General features: G+C 58.6%; 1 protein-coding gene across 10 annotated transcripts in view; it reads left to right on the top strand.

Annotated features, from left to right (window-relative positions):
- CAMTA1 (calmodulin binding transcription activator 1) overlaps positions 1-16,956 on the top strand; it is a 979,133-nt gene that overhangs the window by 875,641 nt on the left and 86,536 nt on the right. For all 10 annotated transcript variants that reach the window (XM_054557106.2, XM_054557095.2, XM_024253799.3 and 7 more), the window contains 2 exons: positions 3,630-3,756; positions 10,300-10,434. In XM_054557106.2, coding sequence (XP_054413081.1) covers positions 3,630-3,756; positions 10,300-10,434 — 262 coding nt within the window. The remainder of the gene's footprint in view (positions 1-3,629; positions 3,757-10,299; positions 10,435-16,956) is intronic.

The raw sequence follows: 16,956 nt of genomic DNA, 5'->3' as shown, positions 1-16,956 counted from the left end.
CTTCAGAGTGCCCACCACACCCCCCACCCCACCCCGTGAAGGCCAATTGGGCATCTTCCCCACACCCCCGATCCTGGGCTTAAGAAAGTGATGCGAAGGGACAGGGAGGGAGGCCAGGATCAGGGTGCCGGGGGACGGTCAAAGCTGTCTTCTTCTGGTCCTGGCTCCTTGAGACCTGACTCTCTGGGGCTCAGTTTCCTTATGTGTAAATGGCTGAGAGGGGGTGGCCTCGAGGCACTCCCAGTCCTAGGACCTGGGAGATTTGGTCCTCGGGACACTTAGAGGAGTCCTGGAGCCCTTAATGTCTTGCAGAAGCCAGGAAGTGGGAGGCGGGTCCCCTCTTTTCCCGAGGTTCTGGCATGTGAGACAGGCCCTGGGTTGGGTGCAGACCCACACCCCAGCCTCCTGGGTGTCCTGACGAGTGGGACAGGAGCAGGCCTGGCTCCTTCTGTCCTTTCTGGGCCTGCAGTTCAGCAGCTCGCCACGCGAGGGCGGCCCAGGAACAGGAACACAATGGCAGCCTGGCAGCCCAGCAGAGGGAGCGGCCAGCCTTGCTTTCCCAGAAGCCCTCAATGCTTCCAGTTACCCACAACCAAAAGCTGCTGAAATTCAGCTTGATTTTGGAAAATGCGCATATGCCACCCAGCTAGGCCCTTTGGGGCCCCACCTGGCCACACAGTGAGGCCTCAGAGGTTGTGAAAGGCCCCTTCCTCCTTGCTGTCCTCTCCTACCAGGCCACTGTCTCCACACCACAGCAGGGGTGCCCCCATCCTGGGTTCTGCAGGAGACAGCACCTTCTCTCCTGACACTTCTCTCCCTTCGTCTGGCCCTCGTCCTGTCCCCTCCCTGCCAGCCTGTCTGTGCACTGACTGCATCAGGAATCCAATCTGGCCGGGTTCTGCCAAGCTCAGGGAGGGCTCTACAGGCAGGCTCGTCGGCCTGGGCCCTGCTTCCCGGTCTGCAAAATGGGGTTTGGCTAAACGGTTACTCAGCACCCCCACCTAGCTCTAAACCTCAGTGCATCCACTTAGCAGGAATGCGATGGCCAAGGCCATCCTGCTGTCTCTTCTCTGAGTGGCCCTCCCTCCCACAGACTGCTCCCATTTCTCCTATCTCTGTCCACCCCTCCACCTCCGGCTGCAGCTGGTTACCAACACACACACACACACACACCAGAGGCATCCCCCTATGCCCCAGCATCTGCCCTGGCTGCATCAGACATGGGCCCTTTATCTCAGGACTCAGAGACCTCAGATGGCATTTCGTGCCCCCTCCCCGCCCCCCAAACCCTCCTGCGTCATCTCCCACCACTGACACTCCTGCTGCAGCAGGCAGAAGAGCCTGCCATTACAGCCTCAGGCACGCGCGTCACCACCAATTCAGCGCAGCCAGGCGGGCTGTTGCCATGGGAACCATCACTTGAATGGATGGATGCTGAGCTGTCCTGCGGCGGTTTCCATGGAGAAGGTCCTGATGTTCTCCAGTAATTTCTGCAGTTCTTTGTTCCCGGCAGCAGCCCCAGCCTCATGCTAGCAGCTGTTGATTGCGGTTATTATTTTTTCCCTTTTTCTCACATGGTAACTGTCTGTGGCCTTTTGAAGTCACTGCTCTTCCACTTCCCAGGATCCTGGGGGATGGTGCCCTGAGCTGGCCTTCTGGTGCTTCCAGACATCCCAAAGTCAGGCTCCACCTGTCCGCTGGCACTCTTCTCAGCCAGGCACTCACTCCCCCCAATGCCCCGCCACTTCCACAGAGCCGCAAATATCCCTGGGCATCAGAACAAGGAATGCTGCGGTCAGAAGGGCCCCTAGTGAGGAGATGCCACCCAGAGAGGCTGGGCCACTTGCCTGAGGACACACAGCTACTGAGGCGCAGGAGCAGGCCTCCTGCTTTTGTTTCTCGATCCTAAGCTCTCTCCGCTGCCGTAGCAGTAAAGTGACCTCCCAGGCCAGAACCAGGCTCATGCAAGAGCAGGGGTGGAATATGTTTTCCAGCCTGGGAGAGCCCCTTCCGTGGAAGAAGTCTCTTTTCCTGGCTGGGTGATGGGAGGAGCTACTTCCACCTCATCCCTGGAAACACTCACTCCTGCTGCAGATGCCCTGGGCCAGGCCTGGGTTCCAGGAACATTGCGGGGCGCCTAGGGCGGGCTCCTTGTAGAGGCCGGGGCTCCCTCCAGGGCAGGGGTGGGCCAGGGCCCAGGAGAGGCCAAGCAAGAATGAGTGACTGACCAGGAGGGAGCATCTGTTTGGCACGGAGTTGGGGGGTAGGGAATCACTTCGCTGGCCTGGAGCAGTGGGGAAGGTGGGCTCACAGCAGCTCCTCACCCCAGGCAGGCTCCAGCCTGCCTGGCGGCCTTCTCCAGCCTGGACACTAGGTGGTGCTCTCCGCCCTGACCTAGCAGCTCTCCGCCCCCCTGCAGGGAAAGGTGTTTACTGGTTTGGGGGTGGGGTGGATGGCGCCTCTGGGGTGGGTCCACCCAAGGTTAGCCAGGAGAGTCCGGGAGGCCGGCACCCCCACCTTCCTCATCCCCAGGGAGAGCCTCCCTCTACTCAGTGACCAGCCCCTCTCCTCGGCTAAGCCGTAAGTAGGGGACCTACAAGGTGCCGTCCACCTCGCACCTCCCTCTCTCATCACTAAGCAGGACAATGGCCATGAAGCAGGACTGCCCGGGCCCTGGACATGAGGCCACCCTCCTCCTCCGCTTTCTGCAGCAGCCCCAGGCTGGTCCGAACGGAGAGTCAGGGAGTACCCCAGCCCTTCCGATGCTCTCCTGCCCCTGGGTGCCCTGGGAGGTTCCTGGGGGTGGGGTCCTCCCCCCCGGAGCTGAGGAAGGTCATTCGAGGCTGCTCCCAGCCAGGCTGCATGGTCACTGCTTGCTTGTGGGACCCCAGGATAGCTGTGTAGGCAGTGGCACAGACTCAAGGACCTTTGATAGCACAGGGTTGGGGGAGGGGGGCAGATGCTCAGCCCCGTTCCACTCCCAGCCCCAAGCTCTGAGCCCCAAACTCAGCTCCCAGGGCAGTCTCTGAGCATCTCCTGCACTTAGCTCCTCTGTTTCTTCATCGGGCTCTTCAGCCCATCCTGCTCCAGGCCCCCTCACCTTGCCATCCCCACAGCCTGGGGATCCTGGGTCTCTCCTCAACTCCCCACGAGAACTTCTGGTCCCTGGGCTGACACTGAGATGCTCAGGCCTGTTTTCAAAACTTGGAGTTCCCTCAGTCTGTCCACAAGCGAATGACAGAGCAAGTCCCCTCCCTGCCCTCGGCTTCCTTCCAGGCCAGTTCTCAGGGGCATCGTGGGCTGAAAGGATTTGCAAAACTCTGCACTCCCTCCTGCCTGGATCTGCGAGTTACGCAAGAGAGAGAAAGTCAGGGGTTGGAGCTGCCGGTCCTGGGGCTTCCTGAGGGGCCGGGGAAGGAGCGCCTCAGGCTTTCCTCTTGCTGTAGTCCTGGAGCTGTGGTTCTCAGAAGTTGGGGCTCACTGCAATCCCTGGAGTGAGGGCCTGGGAATCTGCATGGGGCAAAGGGCACAGACCCCTATCTGAGCAGTGCAGCCTCAGGGGGGCTTCCCCACGCTGCCTCCCTCGGTGGTTCACACGCCAACTCTGTTCCCCTCTCTGTTCCTTGCAGGGAGGAGTGAAGGTCCTCATCACAGGCCCGTGGCAAGAAGCCAGCAATAACTACAGCTGCCTGTTTGACCAGATCTCAGTGCCTGCATCCCTGATTCAGCCTGGGGTGCTGCGCTGCTACTGTCCAGGTGAGAAAGCCGCCCCCCCAGGCCCCCAAGGAGGGTGTGAGGGCCTGAGGAGCACTGGACTCGGAGTCGGCCTTGGGGTGACCTTGAGCAGGTCGTGTCCTTACTCTAGGCCTCAGTTTCCTCAGCTGTAAAGAAGTGGATCCCAGAGAGTCTGTTAGAACGTCACCTCCTTTGGCTCAAGGACCTAATATAGGACAGCGACACAGGCACGCTTGACTGGGATTTTGAAGCGAATGTGATGAGAGCACGATTTAGGGCAGGAATAAGCCAGGCCCAGGCGATGTATCCAGGACTGGCCACAGTGGGAAGCTGCCATCACCCTCAGCCCAAAGGGTGACTAGAGCTGGTGAGAGGTGGGGCCAGAGACCACCTCTGCAGCAAGGCGGCTTCTCTGCACCTGCCCGTGCCTCCCGTGGTCCAAGCCAACCAGAAGCCAGGAGAGCCCGGGCAATGCAGCCCACACACAGGCTCCATCCTCCTGGGGGCCCAGGGCAGGGGGCAGAAGGCTGGAGAAAGCCTGGCAGGGACGGAGGGAGATGGGGTGGTGATGGGAGGTCAATCTAACAATAATCAGCACAAACGCCTTTGAGAATGTAACAGAGCCATCTACCCTGTGCCCAGAAAAGATACATGCACATAATTTGCTTCCAATTTCAGGGGCTCAAAAATCCCCCAAGAAACCCAGTCAGGAGGCCTCTGTGCTGTCCCTGTGGCGCTGAAGCCCTTCCCCAGGCTCCAGCATTATCTGCTTAGCATGGTGTCCCTGTCTGGTCAACTTGTCATTGATCTCTGGCCATCACTGCTTCCTCACTCGCCTGTCCCATGGGGTCAGGGACTATCTTCTTGATCACCATAGTATCCCCGGGGCTGGCAGAGTGCCGGACATGTCACAGAGGGGGATGGAGATTGTGAAGGAATGAATGAGTCTCCAGGCATCTGAAGCCTGTTTCCAGAGCTCATGTCTTCTGCTCCTGGACTGGTGCTGGCAGGACCCCCTTGGCTGCCCCATCTCATCACCACCAGCCCTCAGGACGGCCTGTCCAGTGAGCCCTGACCATAAACACGAGAGGGAGTAAGGACGCAGGGGTGCGGAAGGGCAGGGAGACCCACCCCTGTCCTCTAACGTCAGGGAGCCTGGAAAGGAGAGAAGATGCTCAGTGTAGAAGACTGGGGGTGAGGAGGAAAGGTATGGGGTGGGAGTACAGAGCTGGCCAGTGCTAGGCAGGCCCCAGGGTGCTTCTAGGTTCCACCCAAGGTGGTCCAGCCTGAGCCGTGGCTGCCCCAGCTGTCTGCCACCCCCACCCTACCCTTGAACCCTGCCCCCAGGCTGGGGCAGCTGAGTCTCACCAGGCATTTCTCCTTTTCTCCTTCTCTCTCAGGCTCTTCTTTTTGTTGTTTTTTGTTTTGAAACAGAGTCTCGCTCTTTTGCCAGGCTGGAGCGCAGTGATGCAGTCTCGGCTCACTGCAACCTCCGTTTCCTGTGTTCAAGTGATTCTCTTGCCTCAGCCTCCCTGGTAGCTGGGACTATAGGCTTGTGCCACCACACCCAGCTAATTTTTGTACTTTTAGTAGAGATGGAGTTTCACCATGTTGGCCAGGCGGGTCTCGAACTCCTGATCCAAGTGATCCACCCACCTTGGCCTCCCAAAGTGCTGGGATTACAGGGGTGAGCCACTGTGCCCCACCTCTCTCAGGCTCTTCTTGCAGCCACCAGAGCAGAAAACCCCTGCTCCACGGCTGGCTGCATACTCGGCCTCTGCCTGAACCCAGCACCATCTTCCCCACAAAGTTCCCGGGAGCCAGCGCTGCAGCCCAAGATGCCCACCCCACCCCCTGCTGGCCCAGCCCTACCCGCCGAGCCCCCGCCGGCCTGGCTCCAGAAGGCCCACTCAGCTGCCCTGCTCGGCCTGGAGCACAGCCAGCAGGGGTGGCAGCCAGGCCGGGTCTGCCTATCACAGCGCAGGGCTGTGTGCAGCTGATGGGACCCCGGCCCGACGGGAGTGGCGGGGAGGGCACTGCGGTATTAAACAGTGCACTCATCACCTGCTGCCAGAATGGGACTTGACTGGCCTATAAATAGATGCCACTTCCTGTACCTGGTTCTCACCTGGCTAAGGACCAGGGCAGGGCTGCTCAGGTCTGCTCTTAGTTATCTGACCCCTCCACAGAAAAATAGGGGCTGGCCTTTGTGTGGCCCCAGGGCTGGAGTCAGCCACACTTGGGTCCATCCCAGATCAGCCAGAAACCATCCCTGTTGCTTGAGCTCAGTGCCTGACCTCTCTGGGCCTCAGTTTCTACAGCTCTGAAAACTGCCTGCCAGCAGGGCGAGAGCAATGAGTGAGAGGAGGTGTGTGAAGCACCTAGCCCAGTGTTCCATTCCTGAAGGGTTCCCATTAAGGAGGCCTTCGCTCTTCCTTTCCCAACGGGGAGTTCGGAGAGGGTACCAGGGCAGTTTGGGTCTCAACAGGCAGTTCTCCTGGTCCTGGGGCATTTCTGGGTCCCCAGAGATGGCAGGTAGAGTCTCTGCCCAGGCCACTCACCCTTCTAGCCATTCGGGCTCATTATATTAGCCATAATGTATCTCGGACCAAGGGACCAGGAGCCACAAGGCTCAAGGCACACTGAGAGCTGGGACCCCCCCCTGCTACAGCCAGCATTCTGTCTTCAGCTAACTCCACAAAGGGGGCCTCCTTTGGATATCTCTGCTTTGAGGCCCAAATTGAAACACATTGCTCTGTAAAACAGCACTGGATGTATTCATTCATTCATTCACTTCTTCATTTGCCAAATAACTTTTGAGTAGCCCCTGCTTGCTCTGCACAGAGTAGGGGCCTGGAATGGAGCAAATAATAAGACCCAGCTTCTCACTGGGCCCCTGATCGCAAGGGGCTCTCGGTCCAGGGAGGAGTGCAGCGTGCAAATGAATCATTGCCCTGGGAGATGACACTGGCTGCTTGGGGACCTCATCTCTGGGTCTCCCCAGAGGAATCTAAGGCTAAGCTCGAAGGATGAACACTTGGAAGTCAGAATCAAACTGGCCTCACCAAAAAGAGAGGCTCAGAGGCTTGTGAGCACAAGCCAGGAACAACACGGGAGGAGGGGGCACTGGCAACCCAGACAGCCAATGCCCACCCGTCTCCTGACACACCTGCCCAAGCAAAACAGGCGAGCAGGGTCCTGCCCTGGCAGCTCCCACACCGTCACAGGCAGCAGGAGACATGCAGGCACAGAATGTGTCTTCTGCAAGACTCCGGGGTGCTTCAGGGGCAGGAGGGAGCCCACCAAGTTAGGGCAGTGAGCTGAGGGCAGTGAGCAGTGAGTGAGAGGAGGTGCTGGGGAAAAGAGGTGACTCGGGCTCGGGAGAAGATAGGGGAATCCACCAAGAAGACTCTGCTGGCCAGAGAGCCCTACTCTGGATTCCTGAGAGGTCACCAGAAGGCAAAAGATGAAATTCAAAATGAGAGCCAGGTGCAGTGGCTCATGCCTGTAATCCTAGCATGTTGGGAGGCCAAGGCAGGCGGATCACTTGAAGTCAGGAGTTCGAGACCAGCCTGACGATGTGGTGAAACCCTGTCTCTACTAAAAATACAAAAATTAGCCAGGCGTGGTGGTGGGCACCTGTAAGCTAGTAGGGAGGCTGAGGCAGGAGAATCACCTGAACCTAGGAGGTGGAGGTTGCAGTGAGCCAAGATCATGCCACTGCATTCCAGCCTGGAAGACAGAGTAAGACTCTGTCTCAAACAAAAAGCAAACAAACAAACAAAAACAATAAATGAGGTGAAGAATTGGATTTCAAAACAATTCATTCAACAAATAGTTACTGAGCCGCCATAACATCCCGGGCACTGACCTTGGCACTAGGCATGAAGATTAAGACAGAGCCAGTTCCAGCTCTCATGAGCTAATGTTCTACTGCAGGGAGACAGAAAACAAACAAGGAGAAAAAGAAATAACCAAGATAACTGGTGAAAACTGTATCCCAACAGTAGAATATGGTAATAACGTCACCTGGGAAGAAGGAGGTTCCTTCTGGAACATGGATGAGCAGAGGCCTCTTGCAGACTGGGACCTGGATGATGGGATGGAGCCAGTCATGGGAAGTGGGAGAAGCATCCAGGCCAGGTAGAGGGTAGGGGAAGTGCAAAGGCCCTGGGGCAGAAAGAGGTTTGGCAACACAGAGAATCTAAAGCCTGAGAAAGGCTCTGGCTACAGGATAGTGAGTGGGGTATGGGGAGCTGAATACGGTAAGACTGGAGATGATAGCAGGAACTAAAACAAATCATGTCCATCTTTCTGTATCATAGGAAGGAGTTTGGTTTGATTTTACCTGCAATTGGAGGCTGTTAGCTTTAAGCAGGGAGTGGCTTGATCTAAATGATGTCTTTAAAGATGATTCTGGGTGTGTGGGAAAGATAAGAACAGAAGCAGGGAGACCATAGGAAGAAGGCAGAGGGCTGATCTTTCCAGATGTAAGGAGAAGGGCTCCCTTGGGCACCACACTCCCCCTGGTTTCCTGTAGGGGTGCTGGGCTGTGGCCCCCCGTGCTGGATTATGGCCTCCCGACACCCTCCCAGCAGGAGCGGGTCTCAGGTGCGCTGATGTTGCCTTCGGCAGGAGGCTAATGGAGGAGTCTAGGCAACAAATGATGGCGGCATGGACTACAGCATCTGCAGTGGAGATGGAGAGCAATGGATGGACCCAGGAGTCGCTGATGGACTGCATCAGCGGGGAAGGGAAGAGTGAGTCCAGGAAGCTTCCTGGGTGATGGACCTGCAGGAGCAGGGCTGCTGGGCTGGGACCCCGGAGACCACAGTAGGTCCCCTCTGCTCCATCTCTCTGGGAAGGAAGAAATGCCTTGGAGTCTGCTACCATTCCAGCGTTGCTGCAGGTTGTGCACTTGCCAGAAGATGGTGGAAGAGCAGCAGCAGTTGAAGAGGCCACCCCCCACCCCCCGCTGCAAGCTGGGACACATTGTCCCGCAGAAGCCGTGAGCTCTCCAAGGCTGGCCCAAGGAGGCTGCTAAAAGGAGGAGCCCTGAGCGGGCTCCGATGGGTGTAGGTGCTGGCCACCTGCCTTCCTGTTGGCAAGCCAGGCCAATCTCCAGGGCAGGCATGCGACCACAAGCTTGGAAACCCGCCCAGGGACACCAGCAGAGCCATAGCAGATTCTGGACTTGGCCAGGGCTCCCTGCCTAGGCACCTCGGAGGTCCTATGTGACCTCCACTGTGGAGTCCTTTGGTTCAGGTTGTGGCCTGGAGCTGAGGTTCCCAGCCAGGGTGGAAATCACAGAGGAAAAACCCATGGGTCCCCTTGGACAGTGACTCCTGAAGGCCTTCCCTGGGGACAATGGCAAGATGGCTGCTGCCTTAACACATCCACCCACGATGGACAGCGGCCACCCGTCAATGAGCTGGTTTTCCCATCGGGACTGGGATCTGCATCAGAGTCCTCGGAGGAAAGCTGGAGCTCTGCTTGTCCTAGGGAGCGGCTGGCTTGGACGGCTTCCTCGAGTCCATAAGCTTCTGAAAACCAAGAGTCCACACAGCAACATGATCCCCACATGTGTCCTCCCTGGAAGTCTGTACTGGGGAGGCCCTGGGTATCGGTATCTGGTATTTCAGAAAAGCAGGGCAGAAGGCACAGAACCCAGACATCTGCCAGGGATGAGGCCTGGCAGGGCAGTGTGCACACCCACCATTGCCCACAGGCCACCTCTGTGGGCCACAGGCCAGCCCCCAAGATGCCAACATGAGCCGTGGAGAGGCAACCTCAACCCCAGAGCTGAAGCTGGTCTCCACCGCAGGCTGGCTTCGTCTTACTCACAGTGAGAACATACCTCGTTTATTCCACAAATAGAGTTATTTGTTGAGCCCTGTGTTGGGGCCACAGCAGTTAACGAGACCTGCCAGTGCCCTGTCTTCCAGAGCTTACTGTCGGGCCATTGGAGGGAGGTGCAACCTTCACACCAGCATCCCCAGCTCAGCACCCACTGGGGCTGAGCTGGGGCCAGGTTAACAGAGGCACATCTGAAACTCTTTCATCGGGGAAGCAGAAGAACTTCTAAAAATACAAGGGATGGCTTGTTCATTGAGTCAGGACAAGCTTGTAGGAATAGGTGAAACAAAATAAGCACAAATAAGTCTGAAGCAAATGTTGTACCCGAGCCCCATCCAGGATGGATGGGACAAGAGGGGGAAGTCAGCCAGCCATGAGGCAGGGATGGGGGCTGTTCACTCATTCACTTGTTCAGCCAGTCTGTACTGAGCACCCAGCCCCTGTCCTCATTCAGAGGACAAAGCAAAGGGGCAGTCACAATACCTGGAGTGATCACAGGACAACTGGCTGAGTCTGGGTGAACCGAGAAGGTTCCTAGAAGAAGCATTGTGTTTGGGCCTCGGATGAGCAGGCATAGGCTGCCATTAAGGAGAGTTGGACATTAACCAATGAAGGGTAGTGGGGAGGGGACATTCCAGGCCCTGTGTGGTTCACCAGGCTGTAGGTACCTACCCATCCCTTGACCTGGTCTTTTTCTCTCGCTTTCAGCCCATGACACTGGTCTTGTGACCCTACAAGTTGCCTTCAACAACCAGATCATCTCCAACTCCGTGGTGTTTGAGTACAAAGCCCGGGCTCTGCCCACGCTCCCTTCCTCCCAGCACGACTGGCTGTCGTTGGACGGTAAGAACAGTGCTTGGGTCGTCTTGCCAGGCACCAAGAGAGAGGGATGCTTGGGGACTGTGTGCATAAGGTGTGAAAGAAGAGTAAGCACCCAGAAAGGGGCAGGAAGGGGTGCCAATGTGAGCGAAGGAAGGTCGGCTGGGTCTCCACCGCCAGGCTGAGTGCCTATGCTGTCAGCCATTTGTGTCTGGACACTGGCTGGCCCCACCCTCATTCTCGGTCTCTCCCTGGGACAGACTGAAAAGTATGTGAGTGCGGGCCTGTGGCTGGCATGCCTGCTGGGCTGTCTGAGTGGCCAAGCAAGCCCAGGGCAGCTAAGAGGCTCTGGCGAAGGACCCCAGGCAGCAAGGTCCAAGCACCCGCTGTGCCCCTCCAGGGCTGTTTCCGTGGGCTCCTGGAAGTTAAAAGGGTTCCCAGAGGCCATCACCAAGCCCCAAGCCTCTCGAGAAAGAGGACAGGAGGCAGCTCAGGCCTGGGCTTCTTTTGAATTTGGGGGCTTGCTTCTGGCTTTTGGGGCTAACCAGCCAAATCTTCTCCTGGAAACCCTCAAATACCCTCAACTCCAGCTTCTTGGCTGATTTTAATTCCACCTCTGCCCTGTACGGCCTCTGTGGCAAGCCCAGGATCGCGACTGTGGCAGAGGGTAGAGTGTCAGGGACCGCAGTGGGCTTCAAGGGAGCAGGCAGGACCTGGTGGTCAAGGAGAGGCAGGGACTCCAAGAGCTGCCAGCCTTGGCCATGGGGGTCGGTGAGTGTTGGTGGTTCCCCTTGGGGTACCAGGGGCTCTGCATAGAAGAGCTGCCAAAGGCAGGCTGGGGACGCCAGGGCCAGAGGCTGCCGTTTCCCACCTGTGCACACGTCAGGAGGCCCAGAGCTGGCCAAGGGCTGGGGGGCTGAGCCCGGTACACTGGGGATGCGGTAGGAGGGATGCCTGTCCATAACCTCAGTATCAGGGCAGCCCACAGAGGTGACACTCCATGGGGTACCTTGCTGGAGACCTTGCCAACCCAGGATGTTGAGGTCTGGGCTAAGCTGAGCCTGGGCCCCTTGCAGGGGTGGGTTCTCTAAGCAACACTCCCCCACACACCCCGCACCCACAGCTGGCCTTTTGTGTCTCACCTCTCAGACTGCCCCTTGCTGTTGGCTGCTGGGGGATTTCTGGGCTTGGGTACATAGTTCATTTCCTGAATCACCCAGTGTGTAAACCTCAGCCTTATCCCAGTCCCTGCCCCAGCCGAGAGAGGGTGCTGACAGCTGCCCTGGCTGGTGAACCCTCAGGAGACAATTCCCTGGGGCAGCTTTGGGCCTGCAAACCCTAGCATGGGCTGCCCTGGGGCACCGAGCTGCCCTTGGCAGCATCCCTGTCTGAGGCTGGAGCCAGACAGAGCTGTGATGGCCACCCACAGGATGTAACAAAGAAGGGCAGGGTGACCAGGGGCTCCCGTTTAGGAAATCCGGTTTTAGTTTTGCAGAACAACTGGGGAATGGAGTCGGGAACTCTGCAGAGCTCTGGCTCTCCCTGAGTGACTTGGCCGGCCTCACTAGAATGAACCCAAGGATGCTGGGACCACTGTAGGACCCTGCCTGGCAGATGGAACCTTTTCAGAGAGCAAAGTCACAGTTAGGCAGTGTCACAGAGCTCAGGACACATCTGCAGGCCCCCTGGAAACCCAGAGAGCCAGCTGTACCCCAGAGGCTACGGCATGGGAGGATGCTGCCATAGAGACCGGGGGGAAGGGGAGCCACCCAACTGCTTCATGACAGACACACCCCGGGACCTCGGCCACCCCAGGCCCCTCGAGATGGGCCTGCCGCCAAGCTGGGCACCTGCTCCCTAGCTGCCCCCTCCCCCCAGAACTTTGAGCTCTGAACTCTGTGGGCCTCCAAGTTGAAATAAGCACCCCTGCACCTGCAGGATACACAAGAGGGTGACAGGAATTGGGGCAGCGATGGCATCAAGGCCTGGGCGTCCAGCAGCATCGCCTCTGTTACCACCAGCCAGGGCACAGCTAGGGGAACAGCAGCTCCGTAGCTTGGACCCCCAGCTCAGAGCGCCCTGCTGAACCAAAGGGGACAAGCCTGGGGTCCACCTCGGCCCAGGGGCCCTGCAGAGAGCAGATCAGGGCCCTGAAGGACGCTTTCCTTTGGTCTGGGCCAGTTGTCCTTTCAAGGAATGAGTGGAAGGGAGGCAGGGACAGAGGAACTGCCAGACCCCACCTGGCTGGGGAGAAGCGGGGCTTCCCTGGCTATTCTTTTTCCCCCTAAATGAATACAAGGCACTCACCCACCCAAGGGCCCAGCCTTCCCAGCTTGATAAATACTTTCTCCAGCTTGATAAATACTAAGGGGGGGGGGGGGGGAGGGGAAGCAGCGCCGCAGCCGCAGCCGCAGCGCAAAGGGGGCCGCGGGAACAGCTAGCCGGGAGCGCGGGGGTCCCAGGCTTCTGGCCAGCCACGGGGCCTGGCCGTGAACTTTGCGTCCGGGCCGATGCTGCAGTGGCCGGGCGGTGGTGAGCCTTCCGTTCCCCGCCTGTCCCTCCCGTCTCCTCCCCTCTCTCTCCGCAGCTTCTCGGCTCAGCCCCTCCCGCCCCCGCGGGCGCTGGGCCGATTCTCCCTCCGCGCTGGCCGGTCCGTGGAGACGGGTGCGCCGCGGAGAGGGGAGGAGGGCTGGGGAAGGGGTGGGCGCCAGGGGACTGCAGCGCGGAGCAAACTGGGGCACGGCTGCCGGCGGCGCGCGTGCACACACTCTCGCCCACGCGCGCGCACACACTCTCGCCCACGCGCGCGCCCGCCCGCCGACGCGCAGCCGCAATGCGGGGCCCTTCGCGGAACGGCTGGCGGCTCCGCGCCCTGCAGGGTCTGGGGCACCCGCAGGGACTGCGAGGACCGCGGGACTAGGAAGGCCTGAGCCCGGCCAGCCGCTTCCGAGTGCGCCGCATCGTGCGGCGGGGACCGCGGGCCTTCGGTGGGCGGCGAGTCCTGGCTCCCTCCTTCCGTGGCCTCCGCTGCATGTGGGATGCGCCCTTTGTCCCCTCTGCCATGCCCGGGGGAAAATGTTTGGGGAAGAGACTGTCTGCCCTCATTAGATCTAAAAACATGGATTTGTTTGCTTGGCTAAAGGCCGGGTGGGGGGCGTGGGTCTGGGGCGCAGAGAACTCGCGCGCGCCCGCGCGCGCAGCAGCAGCGGCAGCTGCGGCGAAGTCTTTGTCCCCGCGGCGCAGCCTTTGTCCCCTTAGCATAGCTTTTGTTTGCGCAGCCCCGCCCTGCGGAGGGCGATCATCCCCACGTTGGGGCCGCGGGGCAGGGACCCGACGTCCCCAAAATCTCAGCTGGGGCGCAGCCATCCTGGGAGAGACCGGGCGTGGAGATGGGGGAAGATGGGAGGAGGAATCCCAGCCTTCTGGATCCCGGAGCTGCAGCGCCTCCCCCAGACCTAGGGGTCTTCTCCTCCCTCCCCTGCGACCCACTGTGAGCGCCAGGGTCAAAGGCCCCGTCTGCCGGACCCCCATCACTTAGCCCAGGGCTGGCACGTGGTGGGCTGCAGTACATATTTGTGATATGAATGCAGGCACACGTGAATAAGTGAGTGCAGGAGGGACTGTCAAAAAGCTGAATCCAACTAGTGGTAAGGAAGGTTTCACAGAGGAAGCGACCCCCCTTGGTGAGACCTGAAGCCTGAGCAGGGTTAGCCCGGGAAGAGGGGGCATCAAGGGTGGCAGGAGAGGGAATGAGCGGCTGCCTTTTGCCCAGGGTCTTTGGAAACTGCCATTTTCATCATTTCTCCTCCACCCACAAAGGTGCGGATTCAGAACAAATTTCCTCTGTCCTGACCTGACCCCAGGCCGTCTGCGCAGGACCCCAGGGAGGTCTGAGCAGGCCAGCTCTTCATACAGAGATGCAAGGGGGACCTCTTCCAGGCTAGAGATAGGCAGGCAATGGGGTTTACCCTGGAGACCCACTGGGGAGGATCTCTGGGAAATGTCACTTATGCCTGTGATAGGTCCTGTGGATACAACAGCCAGGGCCGTGCTGAACTTCGAGAGGATGCTGTCTGTGTAGACTTGCCTCGCCTGTGCCTGTGTTTACAAAGAGAATAAACCCAGGCGGTTCAACACTGCAGCCCTGGAGCTGAGGGGGTGGGGTGGGCCCTCTTCTGGCCAAGGACACTGGGACACCTTTAAGTGACCTGGGTCCCTAGAAGAGAAGGTGAGCGGAACTTTTGTGTCTCTTTCTTGTCTTACAGCATCTGATTCTCCCCAAGGCCAAGTTGAGAAAATTTAGGGTTCCCTGTCCCCACCTCCACCTGCTGGCCCTTCTTGGAACCCCACTAAGCCGCTTAGACTTAGACTCTATTTTCAATGCTTCTTAGGCAACTGAGCCTCCTGCCTGGGTGAGAGGATTGGAGTGAGACCTGCGTGCAGCTCCCCTGGGCTTGGCTGGTCTCCTGGGCAGGCCCCCTTCTGGCCTCAGGGGTGAGGGAGAACCCTGTCATCTCAGGCAGAGTGGGGAGCATGGACTAAGAGCTCAAACTTTACTATCCAGGTGCCTGCTTCCTGGGCAAGCCTCAGTGTAAGGTGGGTGAGCCCAGGCAGCTTGCCCCTGCAGCTGGCCAGAGACAGAGGGGGTTATCCTGTGACTTCTGGGGCAGCTTGGCCCTGGGGTAGGCATCTGGGAAGACTGAGAGCCTTGCTCCTAAGGAAGTGGAGAGAAGGAAAGGCCTCTCAGTTTGGCCTTCTGATCCGACCAAGCTCTCTGTGCTAACAGATGGAAGATGTGTCTCTGGGGCATCCCCCAGCTCTGCCCCCACTTCGGAGCTGCCACCTTAGGTGTGAGAGGACCTGTCCCTGGCATGTGGCTGTGGTCCTGCTGGCCTTTCCTTGTGGGCTGATTCTAGTACCAGCCTCCACCCACCAGAGCTGGGAGATCACACACTGCCCCAGAATCCAGGGGTACATTCCAGGGACAGTGGGAAAGGCCATTCCAGCTGGGACACTGGTCCCTGGGAGGCCTCTGGGTGCTTCTTCCTCCAATGGCAACACTCCAGGGCTTTCTGCTGAGTGGGCCTGGGCTGGCCCCTCCTAGGCTGGCTCCCTCCCTCAGATCCACCCAGCCCACCTCCCAGCAACCCTCAGCTGGCCCACGAACACATCGCATGACATGGGATGCTGTTAGAGAATGTACACAGAGTTGGCCGGGCGCGGTGGCTCACGCCTGTAATCCCAGCACTTTGGGAGGCCGAGGCGGGCGGATCACAAGGTCAGGAGACTGAGACCATCCCGGTTAACACGGTGAAACCCCGCCTCTACTAAAAATACAAAAACAAAATTAGCCAGGCTTGGTGTTGGGTGCCTGTTGTCCCAGCTACTCGGGAGGCTGAGGCAGGAGAATGGCTTGAACCCGGGAGGCGGAGCTTGCAGTGAGCTGAGATAGTGCCACTGCACTCCAGCCTGGGTGACAGAGCGAGACTCTGTCTCAAAAAAAAAAAAAGAGAGAACGTGCAATGTACACTGAGAACACATTCCAAAGGCATCACTTGTCCCAGATGATGGAAGACAGAGGAGCAAAAATTATTTCCTTGCTAAATAATGTAAAATGCCTTTGCTTTACTAAAACCAATACAGTTTGTATTGTGGAGCAGAATACAAAATTCACAAGAATTTTTCAGATAAGACAGCATGGGTGAATGGTCTTGACTTCAAAGAGCTACTTTGAATTACACCCATAGTGAAAGACCGGAAGCCCCCACCTACCCTTTCCCACCTCCAGGAGCTCTTTAGGGGAGCTGGAGAAGCACTGACCCAGGGGTCACCCAAAGGAAGAAAGGACGCCCGCCCCGCCGAGAGCTTTCTGGCATCCACCTGGAGCGGGGACTGGGGCCAACACAAGCTGGTTAGCGATTGGGCCTCTGGGTATTTCTGTGCATAGCAGTGACAGGTGGCAGAAGCAGCTGACGTGAGCTGGTCTTGCACTCGGGACCTGAGGCTGAGTGGCAGGAGTCACGTCCTCTCCGAGCCCCGCCAGTGCCATGCTCCAAAGCACAGGGCCCTCCTCGTAACCCGTCTCTCGCTGTCTGTGGGGTCTCCGTCATTACACATTGCGGTGGGCATCTGTCAGCTTGGGTGCATGTACTCCCCGGGCCTGCTTTCCTCAGCACCGCAGTGGGTGGGAGTCTCATCAGCATCCAGTTTGGGGAGCATCTTAGCCATTGGGGCTCCCAAGGAGCCAGCTGTGCTCCTCAGCCAGGACCAAGAGGCCTGGTCCTCAGATCCTCCTGGGACAGTGACTTCCTGCCATTTGCAGCTGGAGCCACACCAAGCAGACCTGTGTGGAGCTCCTCTGTGTGGCAAGGAGTGGGTCACCTTGGAGCTGGGTCCCACCCGGCCTCCTTGGAGCAGTGGCAAATGGTGCCCTGCGGAGAAATGGCCCTTAGGAGGAAGCTCACCTCTCAGCAAAGGCCGAGGGGCAGCCTTTGCCACCCCGTCCTGGCTGTTGGGGCAGGAAGCAAAGTTGACCCCGTGGAGGAA

The sequence above is a fragment of the Pongo abelii genome, chromosome 1 (genome assembly GCF_028885655.2).
Source record: "Pongo abelii isolate AG06213 chromosome 1, NHGRI_mPonAbe1-v2.0_pri, whole genome shotgun sequence".
In the NCBI taxonomy this organism is placed as follows: domain Eukaryota; kingdom Metazoa; phylum Chordata; class Mammalia; order Primates; family Hominidae; genus Pongo; species Pongo abelii.
The sequence above is the reverse complement of the archived record's forward strand: the minus strand, read 5'-3'. Positions and strand labels throughout refer to the sequence as shown.